The sequence below is a fragment of the Cnephaeus nilssonii genome (genome assembly GCF_951640355.1).
Source record: "Cnephaeus nilssonii genome assembly, chromosome: 18".
Lineage (NCBI taxonomy): Eukaryota > Metazoa > Chordata > Mammalia > Chiroptera > Vespertilionidae > Cnephaeus > Cnephaeus nilssonii.
In genome coordinates, this window is record NC_137089.1 from 45,300,703 (window position 1) to 45,323,361 (window position 22,659).

The window sequence follows — 22,659 nt, forward strand, 5'->3', positions numbered from 1 at the left end:
TATTTTTCTGTGCCATAAACTTAAGTACAATGTCCTGGGCATCAATTGACTTGAAGGAGGCAGTTTAAGAAAGTCCTAAGAGATTGCTTGCCCAGAAAATGGTAGAGTGAAATAGAAAGCAGAATAACGTAGATTAGTGGATGTTTGCTCAGGCTGTTCCCATCTCATCCAGGCTCAGCGTGACCCGCTATGACACCTCGAGAGGTCCTCTTTCTCCCACCAGCATGGCACCTGCCACTTTAAGTTAGAAATCTCAATTTAAGTGTTTGTTGTCACCATAAAACTGTGGGCCCCACTAGGTCAAAAGTAGTTTTATAAACATCTCTGCATTCCCTGCATTTGATAGAGTGCCTGGCACATCACAGGGACTCAAGAGATGTCCGAGAGAGTGAACGGATATTGGGTACATGATGTGTTTGCAAAGATAGCCTCCTCCAATGGGACAACTGTCTTCTCCAATAAATATGGCCTTTCTGCAAAACATGTATCACTACCTCTCCTACCCCATCACTTAGGTTGTAGGTGTCATTTATTTGTACCCATTCAAATCAGAAATGATGCGAAAGGAGAATTGTCTGTATGATGTCACTTAATCCTCACGACAGTGAAGTAGGCAGGTATTATTGTCACAAATTTATATTAATTGCTTAATGACTTATAACCCAGGTCTGTCTGAAGCTAATGCCCTGTCCACTATACCACATTGTATCATAAGTCAGTCTCCCCTCCTGAACTGTAAGGTTCCCAAAGGTGGGGATTGCGTCCACTTCCCCAAAGTCAAGCACAGTATCTCACATCTGTTCAATAAATGCTTGCCTGTTCAAAAAATGAATGAATGGACAGATTGTTGAACTTTCATTTATTGAAGTGGTACAGAGAGCTGCAACCACAAAACCTGCCAGCACCTCCATCCGCCTCCCAGAGTGCATCTTTCTTTTCAGGAAACCAGTCAGCCACCAGCAGCTCCATGCAGTTCCACGGGGCCTAACTAACAATCCCTCCTCATCTTTTGCCAGGACGCCAGGAAACCTTCCCGGAGGTCTACCAAAAGGAGGAAGAGGACCATAGCAGATGAATCTGCTGAAAACGTCATTGACTGGTGGTCCAAGTACTATGCCTCCCTGAAGAAAGCACAGAAGGTAGAGACTCCCCTGGTGGTGACGATCAAGGGACTCGATAAACAAGTTGTCTCTCCCACCACCTTCCCAATTCCACATTATCCTCTCTTTTAAATCCACTATAGGTAGGCCCTACTCAGGTGTGATTCTGTGAATTGCAGAAGGGTTCAAAGTCTGGAAGGACCAGGGGCCCAGAATTGCTAACAGCCACCCTCTGGCTGGAGCTGACCCTAGGACACCAGCTCTGTTGTAAAATGCTGGAAGGATGTTCATTCCAGCATGGCATCCGGAGAATCTGTCCAGCAGTCAGACTCAGGGAGGTCCAGCTAGGAGAAACGGGGTCTCTGGACAGGTGGGCATCAGCGATGGGGGCTCCAGGTACACCTGGACATCCCCAGCTCCAAGGGCTCCAGGTGTCCAGCAGGATTCTAAGTTCATATGGGAAGTAAAGTCAGAGGTCTAGGCTTTAGCAAATGGGACTGATCAGTGCATTGCCAGAGCAGGGCCTTGTGCACTGGAACATGAAAGAGATTGAGTTATAAAGCTGAAGAGAACCAGTGGGGAGTGGGTCTGGAGAATCAACCGAAGCTCAGTGGCTGAATTTGGTAAGATGTCTCATCTCCAAGTAAGAAAGGAAAGGAAAATTAGTCAGATATCACCATATGCAGTTGAATAGAAAGTCTTCTGATTCTTGAGTTTAGAAAGAGCATAGTTTCTTCATCTAGGGACATCCATGAAGATTGATATGTAGTTAAATAAGCAAACCAAGTGTTAGTCCCTGCCTCCAACCTCCCTCCTTTTGTTGCAATGGACACACATTTCTGGTGAGTGCTCAGCCCTTTCCCCTTTCTCTGACAACCTGCCCAGTCACTGGGACCAACCCAATAACCTAACATGCCAGCGGGTAAACTCAGCCGCAGACTGAGGTGATCCGATGGAAGATGCTTCAGGGAGGTGGGAAAACAGGGGGAACAGGGGCTGTTTTCCAGTGGCTGAGAGAAGGCTGCACATGGAGGACAGGGGAGTCTACCGCTTGGTGGCACTATTCTAGGAAGTGTGGGCACCTTTTCTCTAGGGCAGGGCATCTCACTGCCCTTGGTCTCGGGTCTTTACAGCGAGGCTTCACTTGGGGGTTAACTTTGGGACTGTTTGCATACTCTTAAAATGGCATCTGTGAGAATGCAGAGGGCTGAGATAATCTTACCTTATAATAGAGAAACATGCAAATTGACCGCACCTCCGCTATGCCCACGATTGGGCCGGCAGGAGGCTGGGGGCGGGACTCCGGGTGGCATATCCGCCGTTGAGAAGTTCAAGATGGCGGTGCCAAGTGGCCGGGCCCATGCCGCCGCTCCCGGGGGTGCCTGGGGCGATCGGCACCCCGGGGGGCGTGGCCGGGCCCATGCCGCCGCTCCCGGAGGTGCCTGGGGCGATTGGCACCCTGGGGGGCGTGGCTGGGCCCATGCCGCCACTCCCCAGGGTGCCTGGGGCGATCGGCACCCCGGGGGGCGTGGCCGGGCCCATCGGCACCCCAGGGGGGCGTGGCCGGGCCCATGCCGCTGCTCCGGGGGGTGCCTGGGGCGATCGGCACCCCGGGGGGGCGTGGCCGGGCCCATCAGCACCCCGGGGGGGCGTGTCCGGGCCCATACCGCCGCTCCCGGGGGGTGCCTGGGACGATCGGCCACCTAGGGGGCGTGTCCGGGCCCCTCCCGCCCCTCCCACCCCTCCCGGGGGTCCCAGGGTTGATCGTCCACCTGGGAGGGCATGGCCCTGCCCCTCCCGCCCCTCCCCGGGGGTCCCGGGGGGCGTGTCCGGCCCCTCCCGCCCCTCCCGGGGGTCCCGGGGTTGATCGTCCACGGGGGGGGGGGGGGGGGGGGGGCGTGGCCCGGCCCCTCCCGCCCTTCCCAGGGGGTCCCAGGGGCCGAGGCTTTCCGGGCCTTGGGCACCAGCGGGGAGCCTGCATGGATCGCAGGAAACCACTGGGGGTCGGCTCCTGCGATCCTTAGCAAGGATGTTGGGTGCTGCCGAGCCCAAGGTCACCGCCCGGGGGTGAATGAAGGTCTATTGCACGAATCTTCGTGCAAACGGGCTACTAGTTGAATTATAACTCTTGGCAAGTCAGGATTAATAAATGAGGCACGACAGTGTCAGTAATCTGGTCTATGTCTTTTCTCAAAGGAAAAGGAGAGAAATTCCAAAGAGAAAAAAGACAATACAGGTAAGTAGCTGTTCTGGGGAGCATTTAAACATAGAATAAGGCCACTGGGGAATTATTAAATGGAAGCAATGGGAGGTACGTTGGAGTTGTATTCCCTAATTTCCCAGGTGAGGAAACAATCTCAGTAAGACGACAGTGCTTTAAGAAGGTCATGTAGCTGATTTGAGCTGGACTGGGACCAGCTCCCAGGTCTCCTAACTCTAGTTCAGTGCTGAAATCAACCCTTTGGCTCATGTCCCTACATTGACAATCTGAGTGTGGAAACAGCAGAGTAAAAATAGAAGTGAGCTGGGATGACAGGCCAACACCAACATGATAAACTTTAATAGAGGTGACCTGGATTTAGCTTCCCAAACTCAGTTTACAAGGATTGGATGGATGTGGTTTGGCAGAAATAAATGAAAGAGGCCTGGGATTAGAAATGACCTCAAACTCGATTCAAGCCAACGGAAGGTCTTGGCCTACAAACAACCGTAACACCAAGTAGCCAGTGCTCAGTTTCAGGTGACACCGATGGAAGCAGGAGAACTAGAGTCAGGCTCTTCCTCAGACCATTCCTAATTAGCATATGTCATTCTAAGACCATCTCATGACATAGCAGTACTGGCTTCATTTTGCAGATGGTAAAACAGAGGTACAAAGAGGTTGTGCAACTTGCCCAAATTCACACAGCTAGAATCTAGCAGAGCTAGAAGTCTGTCTCAGGCAGTTTATTTCTAGAGCCTGCTCCTAAAAAATTACTGAGCAATCTCTCTAACTACATTCGTGACTTTGTGCAAGACCCTTAACATATTTGAGCCTTGGGTTATTGAACTAGATCTGTGGTTGGCAAACTCATTAGTCAACAGAGCCAAATATCAACAGCACAACGATGGAAATTTCTTTTGAGAGCCAAATTTTTTTAAACTTAAACTTCTTCTAACGCCACTTCTTCAAAATAGACTCGCCCAGGCCGTGGTATTTTGTCGAAGAGCCACATTCAAGGGGCCAAAGAGCCGCATGTGACTCGCGAGCCGCAGTTTGCCGACCACGGAACTAGATGAATCTCAAGTTCATAAACAGATCTGAGAGGCAATGTAACTCAGAGCTTTGGAGTCAGTCCATCCTGAGTCTGTTCTTTGTTAGTTGGATGACTGAGAAAATTATCTCCCTGCCTCAACCCCCCTTATGCCTTGTTTAAGGAGTTCTTACATGTACCAGGACAGGACAGCACACTGTCTGGCCCCAGAGGATCTGTTGGCATTGCTTTACTGTGTGAGTGGCATCTCCCCCGGTTCTGTAATGCACAGACTATAGCAGTCCTACAGCAAAATGTTACCATTTCTTTTTGAAAAGAAGTGTCAGGACACATGCCAGAACAAAGGGAAAGAGGAAGCTTGACTTTGTTTCTTCTCATCTCAGCAGCTGTGAGAATCTAACAATTTCCACTAAATATCCACAGATGCAAAACCAGATGAGGTCGTGGTGAATATAGAAGATGGCCCGAAGAAGAAGAAAGACAAAATGCTCAAGAAGAAGCCCAAAGAAGATGAAATCCCCAACCTGGCCACCTTGAAGGTGTGTGGACACAGCCATCGCCACCAGGGAAGGGGTGGGAAGCTCAGAAGGGGGTCCTGTTGGTGCTTCAGTCAATCCTAGTCATGTCTGTCTGAACTAACTTACTCTGTCTTCATTATAATCACCGATGCAGAGAAATAAGGTTTAACAAGCATGTAAGCAAAGGCAATGGAGCTTGCTAATTTTCTATTTTCTACATCCTCATGTTAGAAAGGGGCATAACTTACATTGGTTAGCCTGCATCCAGCAAGGTCATCGACAGTGCATGCATTCCCCTTGGCTCACCTTTTAAAGCTTGTCATCATCATGCAGATGTGTATATACTCAAATTAGCAGGAGTTTTAACTCTAACTGAAGTCAGTTCCATCAGACCAATTTTAACGTTAGCCAGAGGCTATTAGCTAGAGGCATATTGGTGAATATGAAAACTAGGAGTATGAAAATTATGTATCTCGATAACAAATTTAGATAAATAATTTTGATAGAAAATTTGAATAAGTTATTTAATTATATTACCAAACTTAAATTTAATTTTGCATTTCTAAAGTGTATATATAATTTCCCACTTGGAAAACTCATGTCTAAATGCATTATAATAAAAACAAAACATTTCAGCTCTAGCTGGTTTGGCTCAGTGGATAGAGCATTAGCCTGCAGACTGAAGGGTAAAGGGTTCAATTCTGGTCAAGGGCACATGCCTGGGTTGCGGGCTCGATCCCCAGTAGGGGGTGTGCAGGAGGCAGCCAATCAATAATTCTCTCTCATCATTGATGTTTCCATCTCTTTGTCCCTCTCCCTTTCTCTCTGAAATCAATAAAAATATTTAAAAATATATATGTATTTCATCACTTTATATATGTTAAGAATTAGATGCTTAAGAAACATATATTAACTGGAATGACCTCAAAAATATGATAGTCTATATCAAAAAAGCCAAAGACATCAATTAGCTATTAAAAATTTGTCATGTTTATACTTTTAAATTATATTTTAAAAATTTTGGTTTAGCTATACATTTCTTGGAATTTCAAAGTTTATCAAAAGGTTTTATAAATTTTGGAGGGGTCGTCAGATCCAAGAATGCTGATTCCGTCATATTCCTTATTTTGCTAAGGGTAATTAACAGCAGCCTCTAGATTTTTCCAAGGGGTGCCTATCAAGTCTGGCTTTGGAGAATCTTGGCATTTTTCATTAAATCGATCTTGGGTCTTCTTTCCTTTGAGCACACTCTCCTCTCTTCTCCCTAAAGATATATGATGGCGACCTTGAGAGTGAATTCAGCAATTTTGAAGACTGGGTGAAAACCTTTGAGCTCTTCAGAGGCAAGTCCACAGAAGATGACCATGGCCTTGATGGAGACCGAGTCATAGGAAAGTTTAAGGCAAGTTCCAGAGTTAACTCTTTTATTTGATCCTTCTGTCCATAAATGTCAGATACGGCTCAATTCTACTAATGGGATTGTGATGTGGGATGTGTATAAGGAAAGTTCTACATCTTATACAAGATCTTCTCTAGAGCCTCACAGGACCCAGCACCAGTCTTTTGAGACACTTGCTACATGGGCAGTGAAGGGGGTTGGAAGTCAGACTAGTGAAATATAAGAAGAGAGAGTTGTTACCCTAAAGAATCACTGAATTTTGCCTGGTCGGCATGGCTCAGTGGTTGAGCATCGACCTATGAACCAGGAGGTCATGGTTTGATTCCTGGTCAGGACATATGCCTAGGTTGCTGGCCCAGTATGGGGTGTGCAGGAAGCAATCAATCGATAATTTTCTCTCATCATTGATGTTTCTATCTCTCTTTACCTCTTTCTTCCTCTTTGAAATCAATAAAAATATATTTAAAAAAATAATCACTGTCAATTGGGGGGAAAAAAGGAAACATATGTACTACTGTTTATAATACCTTAAACAACAATAAAAAAAAAAATCACTGTACTTTACTTTGTTCTTCCACCCCTGACCTACCAAATGTGTAAGTTACATGAACCCACTAGTTGGATGATTAAACTAATCAAACAACACAAACCCTTCATCTGGCAGAGGTACAGTGTCAGCAACACAGAGTAGTAGTTCACGCTAGGAACCTACTGCATGCCGGGCCCTTTACATGCAGTGTCGTGTGTTGGAAATAATATGGGTATTGCAGTCTGCCAATGTGGATTTTGATCCTGGTTATAATGCTAACTGGCTTCATGATCTTGAGCAGTACGTGGCCACTCTGAGTCTTGGTTACAGCCTAAAAGTGGAATTACTGCAGTCAGGATTGAATGAGATAACAGGAGGAAGCATTGGCTCAGCACCCACATGCCAAAGGCGCTCCCATCTGACGCTCCTATTCATGCTCCTCACAGAACAGCACTGTGGGGAGGTGTTCCCCTGCTAACACCGATTCACTGATGTGCCGTGAAGAAGCTCAGATGCAGGCAGGCTACGTGAACTTCTGAGGACACTCAGAGGGCAAGGGCAGTGCTCCTGTTTGACCCCCAGCTGTGCTCAGTTTCCCATTGTTATGCCCTCTGTGGCTTTTGGTGGGACATGACCATCTCGTTTCAATGGGTGTTTTGTGTTTCCAGGGCTCTTTCTGCATTTACAGAAGCCCCGAGGATTCCAGCACCGAGGACAACGGGCAGCTGAGAATCCAGCAAGGGATTCCACCCAACCACCCCGTCAAAGTCATGATCCGGGTGTACATTGTGGCGGTGAGCAGCCCTTGTTTACTCTGAGGGGCTTAGTCTGCTCGGGCTGCCATTCAAAACACTACCGACTGGGTCACCTAAATAACAGGCATTTATTTTCTCACAGTTCTGGAGGCTGGGAGCCATGATCAAGGTGCCATCCGGGCTGGTTTCTGGGGAAGCCTCTCTCCCTGGCTTGTAGATGGCCACCTTCCAGCTGTGCCCTCACATGGCCTTTCGCTTGCGTGCACATCGAGGGGGGGGGAGAAGAGAGAGAGAGAGAGAGAGAGAGAGAGAGAGAGAGAGAGAGAGAGAGAGAGGAAGGGAAGGGAAGGGAAGGGAAGGGAAGGGAAGGGAAGGGAAGGGAAGGGAAGGGAAGGGAAGGGAAGGGAGATCTGGTGTCACTCCCTCTTCTTATAAGGCCATTAGTCTTGATGGATTAGGGCACCACCCTTAAGGCTCCTTTAGCCTTAATTACCTCCCGAAATGCTCCATCTCCAAGTACAGTCACGGTGGGGGTTAGGGCTTCCACGTGTGAATTTTGAGAGGACACAATTCTTCCACAACAGGGGTGTGAAGCTTGGTTGGCAACGTGGACATCTACTTGCTGGCTTTCCAGGCTTTATGTGTGCAGCTTTATTTGCTCTCTGTATTTGCCTGCTAACTGGGAAGAAAATCAAATAGGCTGGAAACAGGAAGCTCCCAGGCAAGACTGTTAGAAAGACGAACAGGGCAGCTGCCACTGTGAAGTCCTCCCCGCACCCCCCTGTACTTTTAGGCCTCTGCACTGTGGCAGTCAGAAATTTCATGTTGAATGTATTTCCGAGAAAAACATTCTCTGCCCTACTTTTTGAATATGCAAGCACTAAGCTTTAATTGTGAAACGTTGGGGCCTGATTGCCAGGAAGCTCAGGGCCAAGTCTGATTCTCAATCCAAGCAGTTGTCTGTGGTTCATGTATCTGTTTTCATCTCCTGAACTTGGAGTTGATTTCCATAATCTTATTTGATTGCGGTAGTCTTACTTTATTAACTCTCTGCTGGCATTGCTTGCATCCTTTTTTAAAAACATAAAGGAAGCATAAAACAAAAATGAATTCTTCTTTGTGCTAAGGGAGAACTAAGTTTCTCCTTTCCATTGCACCACTCACATGTTTCCTTCATCATCATCGCCACAACCACCACGTATGTGCCAGGCATGTTCTAATTACTAGCGATTTCGGGATGAGAAGCACTTGTAAAGAGTCACTGGCAATGCTGGGTAGTCTATTCTAAACACCCACTCACGGGATAGTTTAGACTAACCTTTTCTAAATTTTGTTCTGGGGGTCACTCATGTCTTGGGAGAGATAATTTCTTGGAAACGGACTGTAGGTACAAATAAATTTGAGAAATGGTGCATATAATATTTTTTCCCTTCACCAACCCCTGAGGTCCCCAAGGCTCATTAGCACATTCAAGGCTCTGAGAATTCCAGAAGCAAAGAAATCTATTTAACTGTCGAATCTTTAACAGCATCCTCTAAACTTATTGCCCCACACTTTTTCCTCTCTACAGAAAACCCTGCAGAACTATGGTTCTCTGGGTCAAATTTTGGGCAACCCAGAAATAGAAGGTACGAGCAGAACAAGGAAGGAGAAAGATTTTGGACCACAGAGATGGGGGAAGGACCATTATGTATTGATTCATTCAGCAAACATCCACAGCCCACTTTTATGTGTCCAGTACCCTTTAGACAAAGGCCAGGAATGCATCTCAGCTTCCTGCTCAGGAAGGAGTGTGGAGGAGGGAGGGCTTAGGCTGGAACTTGAGGACAAGTAGGAGTTGGCCAAGTGAAGAGCAGGGGTGGCGGCCCTGGGTAGCAGGATGTAGGATAAATTCACTGCAGTTATGGACAGTATATGCTTTCCATGGACCTTTCTAATAATAGTGATTGTGTGATTTGCTCTCTCACACTAAGATTTTATCAGTTAACTACATAAGTTAATTAGAAATCTTTTCATTTGCCTGACCAGCGTGGCTCAGTGGTTGAGCGTTGACCTATGAGCCAGGAGGTCACAGTTTGATTCCCAATCAGAGCACATGCCCGGGTTGCAGGCTTGATCCCCAGTGGAGGGGGGGGGGGGGGGGGAGTGTGTGCAGGAGGCAGCCGATCAATGGTTCTCTGTCATCATTGATGTTTCTATCTCTCTTCTTTTTTCTCCCTCTCTGAAATCAATAAAAAATATATTTTTAAAAAATATTTTCATTTAATAAAACATCAACAAAGTAAAAATAATACTACTTAGAAGTTGCATAAAAAAGAAAGAAAAATCTCCCCCCTCTGCAGTTCCACCCCCAGAAATAACTTACTCTCACATGCATATACAAATAAATCCATATCTATTTCCACTCATCTACAGCTCCTCCCCAGCATTTATTTAACAGAATCCTGCTTGATACATTACATATTGATCTCCTATTTTATTTTCTTAGCTAGTAATACAACTTGGACATTTTCCCAGATCAGTATATACAGGTCTTCCTCATTCTTCTTAGTAGCCACCTAGCATTTTTCTGAATTAATGTTAGCATCCATTTATTCATCCATGCAACAAATATTAAGAAGACTGTATTCGAGGTCCTGGAGATAATATAATGAACAAGACAGACAGTAGCCTTGCTCTCTTGGAGATTACATACTAGCTGGAGGTGGTGGGGGGTTAAGAATGTATTAAATAGAAATAAAGAGTCAGGAAACTAAGATGAAAGTCAGAGATAACTGCTACGTGGATGATTAAAATTGGGCGATGTGATGAAGGGACCATTTTGGATTAAGTTTCCCCTTAAGTAATTGACATGTAGATTGTCTACAAATGTGGCTATTAAGCATGTTCTCATGAACGTCCTTGAAAATATAGCTCTGTGTGCTCATGCCATCCCATCTGTAGGATAGAGTCCTGACTATGGATTGTTTCTCACTCAGCTCTCATCTCTACAGAGTTTCTCCATCTTTTCAGCATCATTTCTCACTGGCCCCCTACCCCCACTTTCTCTTAGAAAATGTTTGCTGCCCTAGCTGGGTGGCTCGGTTGGAGCGTCATCCTGTATACCAAAAGGTTGCGGGTTCGATTCCCAGTCAGGGCACATACCTAAATTATTGGTTCAATCTCTAGTCAGGGCGCATATGGGAGGCAACCGATTGATTGATGTTTCTTTTCTTACATCGATGTATGTTTTCTTTCTTTCTTTCTCTCTCTCTCTCTGAAAATCAATAAAAACATATCCTTAGGTGAGGATTTAAAAAAAAAAAATGTTTGCTTGTGATGGTTTATTGCCCAGCTTCTCTGGAGTCAGGCTCACTGTGAGAAACAGATCATTAATCAGCCAGTGCTAAATGCAAGATTGATGGGGTCATGGACTCAGAGACCACTACTTCTGGGCTCTGATTTGACAGATCTCAGACTGCTCAACCAGAACCAGAACTCAAATACATGCCTCTGCCTCCTGGCCCAGCAAATTCCTCATGACTCTGTGCCAAGCGCTGCTTTCCCCGGGGAGACAACTCCAGAGATCGTTGAACTTCGGCAAAGCTGATAGTTCTTAACAGCAACGTGGGGAGGCCAATGCAGTGGTTCTTAGCCTTGGCTGTACACTAGAGTCATCTGGGGAGCTTCTAAAAAGCCCAAAGCCCAGGGCCAAGCAAATCTGAACACCTGGGGATGGGAGTCGGGCATCTGTGTATTTTAAACTGCCCAGGGATCCCAGTGAGCAGCCAGGGGTGGGAACCACTGGACCAAGGGGATGTCCTTTCTCGCCCCCAGGCATTTAATCTTAGCCCAGCCGATCCAGATGGCAAATCGGATCCCTACATTGTGGTCAAGCTTGGCAAAACGGAAATCAAGGACAGAGACAAATACATCCCCAAGCAGCTGAACCCAGTGTTTGGAAGGTCAGTGGCCATCTGGGTGGGGTCGCTCCTGCTGTGCATCTGTGGGGGGGGGGGGGGTGGAGGGGAGGCCTGCTGCGTACACTTGTGTGTCTGAGTGCATGGTGGCAGGAGGTTAGATGGTAACTTCCGCTTTGTGGAGAAAGGCCACATTCTTTGGTCCCTTCAGGTATAAGGTGGTACATGGTGATCCCCACGCCTGCGGTTCTCCAATAATGATTTTCTTAGATCTTCATCTCTCCTAGATTCAGCCTCCTGCGTTTGGACAGGGAGGTGTCCTTTCTGCAAACATGGCAACCAAGGCCCAGAGAGGTTTAGAAGCTCATTCAGTGAAGGAGAAGGGGCCACACCTTTGTCTTGTCTCCTGCCAAAGGGATTTGCCATCATATCATTTTGCAGCTCATTTGAGGTGACCCCCAAGTAAAAAGGTTGAACTGTGTCCCCCACTGTGCTTTGTTTTCCTGCAAAGTGTGTTAAGAAGCATTGCATGTGTGCATGTTGGGTGAACCAGGCTTTCCCCCGTTCACAGAAACCCTACCACCCCCATTTGTCTGCTAACGGGTGTGCTGCACATTCGTGTTCCCTGCTTGAGCTGGTGCACCTGGTTGCTGTTAACTTTGGAGTCAAGCAGATGCGGGTTTCATTCTGCCACAAACAGGCTGTGTAACTTTATGCGGCTGGCTTCACCGCTCTGATCCTGGTTTTCCTCATCTGTAAAGCAACAACAGTGACTTGACTCTCAGGCGGCGTCTTTAGGAGATTAACTGTATAGAATCTCACTGTAGTCTTTGCTAGCCTGTAAGAGATACTCAACACACATACCCTTCCTCTCTCTCTCAATAATCATTTCAGCAACGGATATATGTTAAGTGTATTTAATTTCCTTGTTTCCCGAGTAACAGGAGTGTGCAGTGAAATCTCCATCAGCCTTATTTAAATTCACTTCCACATTTGCGATCTCTTCGGACCCCCTGACATTTGATGAGCACCAAACCCTTCTACTTTCCTGCTCCCGAGGAAATGAAATAAATGATTGTGCCTGTTTGGTTTATGAGATGATTACAACAATGCCAGGGAAACGCACCCTCGCTTCCCTGATCCAGAGGTGACCTTTATCATCATCTGCCGTTTATGCAACTGGCACTTCATTTTGCCAAGTGCTTTGCAGCTACTTTTTATTAGCTACTCTCACCACAGTGCCCTGAATTAGACTGGGTGTAATACACCCACTGACGGCTGTGGTAAACAGGAGAAGGGGGTGATGCAATATTCTCTCCCGCCTGGGCATTGCAGACTCTTCCAGAAGCCTCCACGTGTGCATGCTTTGTTGGAAGGGTATTTAATGGTGACTCAGCGACAAAAGTTGCTGGCTCATTCCTGCAGTGTTCCAGCAGGGAGAGCAGCGGGCTCCTGGGCCCGACCTGGGTGGGGTCTGGGGACTCCCTCTTTGGGACCTCACCACTGAATGAGGATGCCACAGGCTCCACCCCTGATCCCTGGCACCTTGCCTGCTTTTCCTTATGGCCTCTGATGTGAATTGACATGTTTATGTGTTTATTGGTTGTCGCTTATCTCCCCATTGGAATGTAAGCTCTACTGGGCAGGGACTCAGTCTAGCCTGTTCAATGCCATGTCCCCAGCACCCAGGACAGGGCATGGCACAGAGCACATGCCCAATGAGTACTTGTAGAATGAATAAATGAGTGAATGAATGATGACCGAATGAATGAACAGATGGGTGGACAAACCTCCAGTCAGTTTCCGGTGGGATTTAATAGGGCCTGACACTCTGCATCTGCCTGAGGTGGCATCTGTCTGCAGACTTTGGCGGTTCCTTGTTTTCTTAGTAACCACAGTGCCTGGCACATAGTGGATGTGTAATAAATGTCCAGTGAACAAAGGGATGAGCAAGAGAAAAATAACTGAACAAAGAAACAGTGCTCAGAGGTACTGAATGTTTCAAAGGCTCAGTTTTTACCCAGTTCCCAGTGCATTTCTCCAACCACCATTGGACCTAGAGAAGGTGAGACAGCCCAGTGAAGATCCAGGAGAGGTTAATCTGCGAGCACACGGCTCAGGGAGCTGGAACAGAGGCATTGAGTCCGCATGGTTGCCGGGGCAGTTAGCACTTAAGTCCTTTCCTGGTGGCAACTAGGCTCAGACATGGGCAGCTGGAGGCTTCCTGTGAGATGCCTCTAGAATTCATTACTGTTTGGATTCCAAATCTTGGAGCCCCAGGGAGGCAGTACTATGTTTTTAGGTGGAAGATGCTAATTTCTTCCCCACACAGCATGCTCGCTGCCTTAGTCAGTTACAGTCCCAGAGGCTGTGGAGCTGGCTGCTGTTTTCTCTGGGGGAGGGTTAATTGGCTCAGGCTGTGCTGTGATTGCAGTTCCTGCCACACCGGAGAGTGAGAGTCAGGGCCACGTGGATCTGAGCACGCGGGCAGCAGCCCAGACAGGCCCGTGGGCACGTGGGAAATAATGGGCCCACGTTGCCCCGAGAACAGTAGACAAACATTGGTGTGTCCTGATTTGGTTTTCAGGAAGACATTTCCCTAAAATGCAGGGCTTAATTCTTAGCTTCTCTAATGCTCAGTCGCATGGATAATGCATTGTCCCAGGAAATCCAACAGCAGGATGTCCCTTTAACACCTTGCACTGATGTGGCATCCAGGAAAGAGCCAGAACTAGGAGTCAGAAAACTGGCACTTCTATGAGTTGGGCCTGACTTATGCTCCTGGCCAAGTCACTCGTGTTCTCCTTATTGTAACGTCCTCTTCTGTAAAGTGAAGGGATTGGATGTGGTGACCCCCGAGGTCCCTGGCGGCTCAAGGAAACACTGCTGTCTACTCTCTGCGGGGACTTGCAGGCTCCAACAGTGCGGAGAGGAAGAAGGCGGGTCTCTGTTCTTGGGGCTCAAACCTTGTAGAGACGGCATTCCAGCCCTGCCATCCTAGTCTTTAAGCCGCAGGCGTCCTCAAACTACGGCCCGCAGGCCACATGCGGGTGTTTTTGCCGTTTTGTTTTTTTACTTCAAAATAAGATATGTGCAGTGTGCATAGGAATTTGTTCATAGTTTTTTTTTAAACTATAGTCCGGCCCTCCAGCGGTCTGAGGGACAGTGAACTGGCCCCCTGTTTAAAAAGTTTGAGGACCCCTGCTTTAGGGTTTGTCCATCTTGTATAGGGCTCGCATTTCAAATAAGCGCAGCTGTACTTCCCGATGAAGCAAAAGTGGGCGGGAACGGGAATGGCATCTAGTGGGCGCCAGTTCAATGCCTGGAAGTAAAAATGTGCACTTTGTAAAAACAACATTTAACCACCACGCTGTCTTATAAAGAAGACATTTATCCCCATTTACACATAAGGAGCCTAAGAGGGATGAAGAAACTTTCCCATGTTTTACAACCAGGAAGGTACTAATTCGAAACCAAGTATGAAAATCAGTTTGAGACCAAAACCCAAGGTTTTTCCTCTCCGTCTAGCTGCCCCCCTAGTTAAAGACGGAAACTGATGGCCCATGAATGAGGAGATTATTGGCTACTGAAAAGTGACAACAGAATTGGAAATTGTTTGTGTCCTAGTGAAAAATCAAACCAAATAAATATCTCCTGAGTGTTTAGTGCTTTCATGCGGACTATCAGGCTAGCTAAATGCGAAGCTGGGAAATGTCCCCCGTCACAAATGTTGACTCCCAAAGCCTCTGCTTGGACCGCAGGTCATTTGAGATCCAGGCCACGTTCCCAAAGGAGTCCCTGCTCTCCGTCCTGATCTACGACCATGACATGATCGGGACAGATGACCTCATTGGCGAGACCAGGATCGACCTGGAGAACCGCTTTTACAGCAAACACCGAGCCATCTGCGGCTTGCAGAGCCAGTACGAGATGTGAGTTCTTGCCCCGCAGAGACTGCTGGTCTCCCCAGGTCCCGAGGCTGCAGGCTCCGATTGCCTGCTCCAGGAAGGCCAGCCACGGCTCAGCTTCAAATGGGCTCCCCATCAGCAGGGCTGGATTGAGGAAAATGCTCGCTGCCCTAGAGCGGGGTTGGGTTGGGGAGGCAATGGTGGGAAGGTCCTCCAAGAGCCAGGAGCTGAATTGCATGTGTTCACTCCATCAGCCCTGCCTGGTGGGCAGAGCTCCATGAAGGGGAGTCATGCCAGAAGAAGAAGGATTATTATAACACAAATGCCAACATCCCAGTTAATTATAACCAACACCTATGACATACCAAGCACTTTCCATAGAGTATTTCAGTCAGTTCTCTCAAAACCCAGTGAGCTGTTATCCCCAACTTAAAAATGGAGCAAGTGTGGGCCCAGCTCTCACTCTTTACAACGATTTTGAATTCTGCTTAATTTGAAAGTATAGACTACCATCTTTTTTTTAATGTAGCTGATATCTTAAAGAAAAAAATTAGAATATTACAATTACAAATTTCAGCTAGGAAAATATAAAAATGTTCATTAGATTTTCGTGGTATACTTTTACAAATATTTTTATGAATATAAAATAATATGTATTTATAGTAGAAAATTTAGGAAATACAGAAAGTATAAAATAATGCTCAAATTATTCCATCCAGAGATAACTTATGTAAACAAATTTTATGTATTTCCTTTTAGTATTTTTTTCTATTCTATTTCCCCCCAAAGTTAGATTTATACTCTCTGTACAATTTTGTAAAATACTTGTCTCACTAAGCCTTATATCATAAGCATTCTATAATATCATTTAACATCCTTCAACATAATTATTTTACTAACTCTATGGTGTTCCATCATACGAATTTATTATAAAATGATATGACCAGTTTGCCTTTGTGAACTTTAGGACATTTATATTTTTCTTTCTTATTTCATTAGAAATATTGCTGCTATAAGCATACAAAAGCCATTGCACACCCCTCTGACAATTAGCTAGGTATTCCTCTGTAGATATAGATTATTCCATTGAAATTAGTATATTCGTCCAAATGGCTCTGTAGGAGGGCTATCCCCATTTAGATGCACATGAACGGAGTCTGTGTGCTTGTTCCCTTCATGGCATGGTTTCAGGCACGTGTCTATGTCTGGGCTCCTCTCCTCTGAGCCTAGGAAGCCAGTTCAGTGTTGGGACCCCAGTGACTATATAAGCCTCCGAGGTATTCTCATCACCCTCACGTACGGGAGAGGGTACCATTCAGAGCATAATTAGCTGTACTAACTCCGAAGTCGGGGCAGGAAGCCACAGGCCAGCGTGGTGTGTCCTTTGTTCAGAAGAATTTCCAGACAGTGGAACTACCTAGCAGCAAAATAGTTTAGTCAGCGAGCTTACAACCTTTGTTCACTGAAAAGGTTTTAGAGTAAGACAAGAGCACCTGTGTCTGGAGGCCTGTGTGTGGCTCTGGCCTTGGGTGGTCACTCCAGGGCCCTCATCTCCGGCATGATGTAGGACAATGGCTTTGTAGCCATGTTTTGATTGATTTAAATGCTTAGACAAGTTATGTTCTGATGAATCCTGGGTCCCAATGTGCAGGGAAATCCAAGCTCATCTTGGTCATGGCTCTTAGAGAGCAGTTCATTGCCAGTTAATAACCTTTAAACAAAAGGCTCTTTTTAAGGGATGAAAGGGTTGGAAAGATTTAGAAACTCAGCACCAGGAAAATCACTGATTAGAGAAACAACACGCATAGACTTTCTGCCTTTGTCCTGAGTCTACAGTATGATTTGGGGGTGGGGGCAGCAGAGGGGAGGAAAGAAGCAGAGAAACTGAAAGAATGAGCTAGACTTCTTTCTCTAAGAATAAATAGCAGCCAAATGGCTATTCTGTTAGAAGCAGAGCAAAAACAGCCTGCAAAGAAATCCATGGAGACAGCAGGCTGGTGATTGCCAAAGGCGGGAGGGAGCAGGAACTGCTTAATGGGCACAGGGTTCTTTTGGGGTGATGGAAATTTTTTGGAACTAGATAGAGATAGTGGTTGCACAACACTGTGAACGTTCTAAATGCCACTGATTTTGGTCAACTTTAAAGTGGTTAATTTTATGTTATATGAATCTCGCTTCAAATTTTTTAAGGTACATTTCTTTAAAAAAATAAATAACTTACAAGATTTTTATGACAAGCTATTCAGCAGTCCTGCTTTTCATACAAGCATCATATGCAGAGGTTTGGACCAGAAAAGAGAGAAAACAAAACAAAAACCGCTAGCCCAAGTGTATAGACTGGCAAGTCGAATCTGAAGGAAACCACACAGATCTGAGGGGGCCCTTTGAATAGGGACATGGAGTGTGACCTTCCAGGGGAAGCCAGGCCTCCCTCTCTGTGTCCTCCCTCCACTTTGCAGAGAAGGATACAATGCCTGGAGAGACACGTCCAAGCCCACGGAAATCCTCACCAAGCTCTGCAAGGACAACAAGCTGGATGGGCCCTACTTCCATCCCGGGAAAATACAGATCGGAAGCCAGGTCTTTTCTGGAAAAACGGTCTTCACTGAAGAGGACTCGGGTAACTTCCCCCAGTGCAGCCCCCTGACTTTGCTGTTTTGAAAAGCCTGCTTCTGCTGGTGTTGGTGGCCGGGGACAGTGGTCATCTATTGTAAAAGTGATGCATGCTCGTGGGAGAAAATATGGAAAAGTACACAGGATAATGCAAATCACTTATAATCCCCAAATCAGAGAAAAGCATGTTGCATGCTGGTATATTTCCTTACATTTTGCGTGCATGTGTGTGTGCGTGCTATATATCACATTTTTATAGAATTATAAATGTGTCATGTACTTTTGCATCCTGTCTTTTCTGTTTCAAATAGATTATGACAATTCTCCCTTGTGCTTTGAAATGATCACAGATAATATTCATTTTTATGGTTTTTCCATTTATTTACATTGTGTCCACTTTCTGCATTGACACTTAATGCTACCAGGCACTTCCTTATACATACTTTTGCACATTTCTGACGTTTCTAGAGATCACATAAGTAGAATTGTTGTGGCAGAAGGTACCTTAAAAACAATGTTATATACAATAAAACCTTGGACACAACCAAAATTACCCCCATAAATGATATACCAACAACTCTTCTCTTTCAACACTAAGAGGGAGATTTTCCATAGGAACATCATGGCATCTACAGGGAGATCCCAGGGAGTTTTCATAAACTTAGGATGAGAAGAAAAGTCACCTTTATTTTAATGATCAGAACAATTCTTGTACTGTCACCCTTGTCTGTTTCGTGCATCTTCGGATGTGAAGAGCCCAGTTAAGGACATGCCAAAGGATATTTGGACACTGTTGTGTTGATCCTACCAACTGATGTCAAGATTTCTTTTTACCATGTTGTTTTGACCTCGGAAACTTCTTGAAGGTTCTTAAATGCAGAATTAATTAACATTTAGATAGTGTGTTTATGACATATTGATTAATTTATGTTGACGAATATTCTCTTTCACACTATGCTTTATTTAGTTTCTTGATCACTATCCTGTATTTCATGATTAAACAATTTTTGCCCTCCAAAAATCTAAAATTATCTTTAAGATCAGTTCTTGATGGATTAAACTTCATGACAAAGATTTAGTCCATTGATTGCTTGTTTGTCCCTATCAACGTGTACTGATTATAATTACTACTATTGGGAGATTTATTTTGTGCCCCCCCCCTTTTAATGGGAAAAAAAAAGCTCAATTTCCTATGTCAACTTTAGCCATTCCAATCTTTGTCAAGAAGTTTTGATCCTTTCAACAATTGTTGCCATATAATGTTTGCAAATAATGTTTCTGCCAGTAGTTGTTATCATGAGTTACCTTCTTTGGTAAATGACGGATCTAAGAACCTTTTCTCTGAGCTGGAGTTGGTAGGAGGGAAATCCCAAGCAATAACAAGAAAACACAGAGAACATCCATGAACATATATTGTGCCCATTTCACCACCTTGTTTTGGGTCATGCTGATCCCCAGGCCCTCTCACACTACGGTGTTAACAAGCAGTTTTGTATCTCCAAGAAACATATCCTCTCCAGAACCTTGAAGCCCAGCTAGTGATTTGCAGACTCCGCAGAAATCTGATTCAAGGAGACCTATATTCCAAGGTCCCTGACTACTTTCTGGGTCTTCTTATCAACCCATCTCATGTCTCATTCTCTGAACTTCCAATATCCTTCCCCTTCCTACCTCACTACCCCCACCTCTTTCCATTCTCTCTTTGTTCTTTTTCTCTTTTGCTGGCTTTTTTTTGTGTCTCAATATATTTAAAGGAACCTTTAAGTGTGTTTAAAATGCATCTGACAGCCCATCACTGTCCCCTTATAGGAACACACAGCTGACCAGTCTCTCTGTTTTTCTTTCTTCCATGCAGATGAGACGGTGGAGTCTTACGAGCACTTGGCCCTCAAAGTTTTACACTCTTGGAATGACATCCCAGAGGCTGGGTGTAAGCTGGTTCCTGAGCACATAGAAACACGTCCGCTGTACCACAAGGATAAGCCAGGAATGGAGCAGGTAGTGGCCAAGACAGATCTGGCCCCGATACAAGTGTTCATCCACAAGGAATGTGACTTTTCCCCTAAAAGTTAATCTTGTGTGCCCTAGAACAGTGGCCGGCAAACTCATTAGTCAACAGAGCCAAATATCAACAGTACAACGATTGAAATTTCTTTTGAGAGCCAATTTTTTTACTTAAACTATATAGGTAGGTACATTGTATTAACTTAATTAGGGTACTCCTTCGATCGCACTGTATGTGCATGCCTGTACGTGGTATTTTGTGGAAGAGCCACACTCAAGGAGTCAAAGAGCCACATGTGGCTCGCGAGCCGCGGTTTGCCGACCACTGCCCTAGAATAATGGTTCTCAAAGAGGGACAGTTGTGACACGCACACTGCCCTGCCCTAGGACATTTAGCAATGTCTGCAAATATTTTTGGTTCCCTCAAGTGAGTGGAGGGGCTACTGACATCTAGGGGGCAGAGGACAGGATCCTACTAAACATCCTACATTGCAAAGGACAGCTTCTCACAACAAAGAACCAATCATTCAGCCCAAAATGTCAGTAATGTCAAGGTCGAGAAACTCTGCCCTAGAGTCAGTGTTGGACTCAGTGCTTTTTCCTTGTTATGAATGAGCTGCCAAACTCTTTTGGAAGAATTCTGACATTTGAGAAACTTCAAAATCCATTGGATATGTTCAAGCTCTTGCCAAGAAATCTATCAGTAAGCACACAGCCCATTAGTTTTCCCAGAGAAGCAATAGATAGTGGCTTAACTTGAAGAACTGGTAAGAAGAAACTTGATTTAAAAAAATAACTAGAAATCCGGGGTAGGGCTTAGAAGAGAAGAGAAGATAAATGTTATTAAGAGCCTTCTATGTACTAGGTCCCTTACATAAATGATCTCACATAATTGAGATGATCATAGAATTGTTTATCCAAACTGTGGCCATTTTGAGAGTGGAAGAGGTCACCATTATGTGAGCCAACTGGTGCTCAGTGTTTGAGCATTGACGCATGAACTAGAAGATCAGGGTTCAATTCCCAGTCAGGGCACGTGCCTGGGTTGTAGGCTCAATCCCCAGTGGGGAGCATGCAGGAGGCAGCCAATCAATGATTCTTTCTTATCATTGATATTTCTACCTTTCTCTCTCCCTTCCTCTCTGAAATTAATAAAAAATATTTTTAATAATGCCAGTTCTATCTTTGTCAACAAATATTCTAAACATGTATAAAGTGACTAAGCTGTATTTAATATCCATTTCTTGTAAAGAGATCTGTTAAAACTGTGAATGATCAATTGCTCATGTGGTACACTCCCCTCACCCCCCAAAGCTAAAGGAAGTCTTTTCTTAATAAGGGCCGCCTGCAGATGTGGGTGGACATGTTTCCCAAAGATATGCCTCAGCCTGGACCTCCTGTTGACATTTCACCAAGGCAACCCAAAGGGTAAGTCAACTGCAGGTCTCTTCGGGGGAGAGACCACGGTAGCAGACTGATCTTGACATTTGAGCTGGTGTCTCACGTGTTACATTGATCAGTTGGCACCTGATAATTATACTGCACTTTCTACCTGGCCAATTACAGCAGGGGGTGGTGTAGAGATTGGAGTGGTGGTCCATGTTCTATGGTAGGGGCTATTACTGAGCTTCTACATTCTGAAAAATGTTGGTTAATGGAAGGAGGATCTTCTCAGAGAAATTCATGTCCTTGGTGATTCCAGCTGGGACACTTGGTTTTGATAGAGCAAAGACCTTAAGTGTTGATATTTTTGAACTTGGTAAAGTTGAAGAAACTTACAGACTCAAAGCATCCCATAGACACCCACTAGTTTTCATAGTTTTCAACCTAATGCTGCCTTCCCTTATTCCAGATATGAATTGAGAGTAACCATCTGGAACACTGAAGATGTCATTTTAGAGGATGAGAATATCTTCACAGGACAAAAATCAAGTGATATTTATGTTAAAGGGTAAGGTCATTAACAAACTCCATCCTCCTTATTCTTCCCCTCCTCACATCTTTAATTAATCCCTAAGCAAATCTATGCCTCAAGGAAGCTAATCCACCCACATCCCACAAAAGGAGTTCATCTTACTCACCTTGTTAGATAAGGGCACTTGCTTTGTCAAGTATTTGTCTTATTTGGTCACATGAAAATATTTTTGTGAGGAAATCTTACATAAACACCTTTTTAAGTTAAATATTGTATATTTAGGCTTTTCTATTAACATTCAAAATACATTTACATCTGAAGGAAGTAGAGAGATGTGGTGCTATTGGTGGAAGATTAAGTGATAAGATTGTAAGACTAATACAAATGGTAAAACTTAAAACTTCCTGTTCACTAGTTCTACTGATAAAAAAGATACCAACCTAGGACTCAGGGAAGCGAGGATTTTATGTCTCTCTTACACCTTGGCTATGACACAATGCCTTTGTAGGCTTCCTTTTAGCCTCTAGTCAGGGAGAGAGATAAGGGAGTAAAGAATCAAAAGCAAAAGTGACATAAACATGTATTCCCCAGAAAAAAACTCATCTCAGCCTGATCTGGGTATCTCTTTGTCTTCCCCAAGCAGGAAGCCTTCTTCCTCATTGATGCCCCATTTCTATTATGTCCTTAAATCTTGTCCCTTTTACCCCACCCCCTACCCCCATACCCCAGCCGTGTGCCTTTGCTTACTTACAGTGACTGATGAAT

General features: G+C 45.1%; 1 protein-coding gene across 1 annotated transcript in view; it reads left to right on the forward strand.

The window, feature by feature from the left end:
• The window catches only part of FER1L6 (fer-1 like family member 6), a 98,510-nt gene that overhangs the window by 67,228 nt on the left and 8,623 nt on the right, over positions 1 to 22,659 (forward strand). Inside the window, exons 26-36 of the mRNA XM_079795808.1 lie at positions 1,017 to 1,139; positions 3,297 to 3,336; positions 4,778 to 4,893; positions 6,143 to 6,274; positions 7,469 to 7,594; positions 11,372 to 11,499; positions 15,216 to 15,386; positions 17,822 to 17,982; positions 19,831 to 19,973; positions 21,319 to 21,407; positions 21,832 to 21,930. Of these exons, the coding sequence (XP_079651934.1) occupies positions 1,017 to 1,139; positions 3,297 to 3,336; positions 4,778 to 4,893; positions 6,143 to 6,274; positions 7,469 to 7,594; positions 11,372 to 11,499; positions 15,216 to 15,386; positions 17,822 to 17,982; positions 19,831 to 19,973; positions 21,319 to 21,407; positions 21,832 to 21,930 (1,328 nt within the window). The remainder of the gene's footprint in view (positions 1 to 1,016; positions 1,140 to 3,296; positions 3,337 to 4,777; positions 4,894 to 6,142; positions 6,275 to 7,468; positions 7,595 to 11,371; positions 11,500 to 15,215; positions 15,387 to 17,821; positions 17,983 to 19,830; positions 19,974 to 21,318; positions 21,408 to 21,831; positions 21,931 to 22,659) is intronic.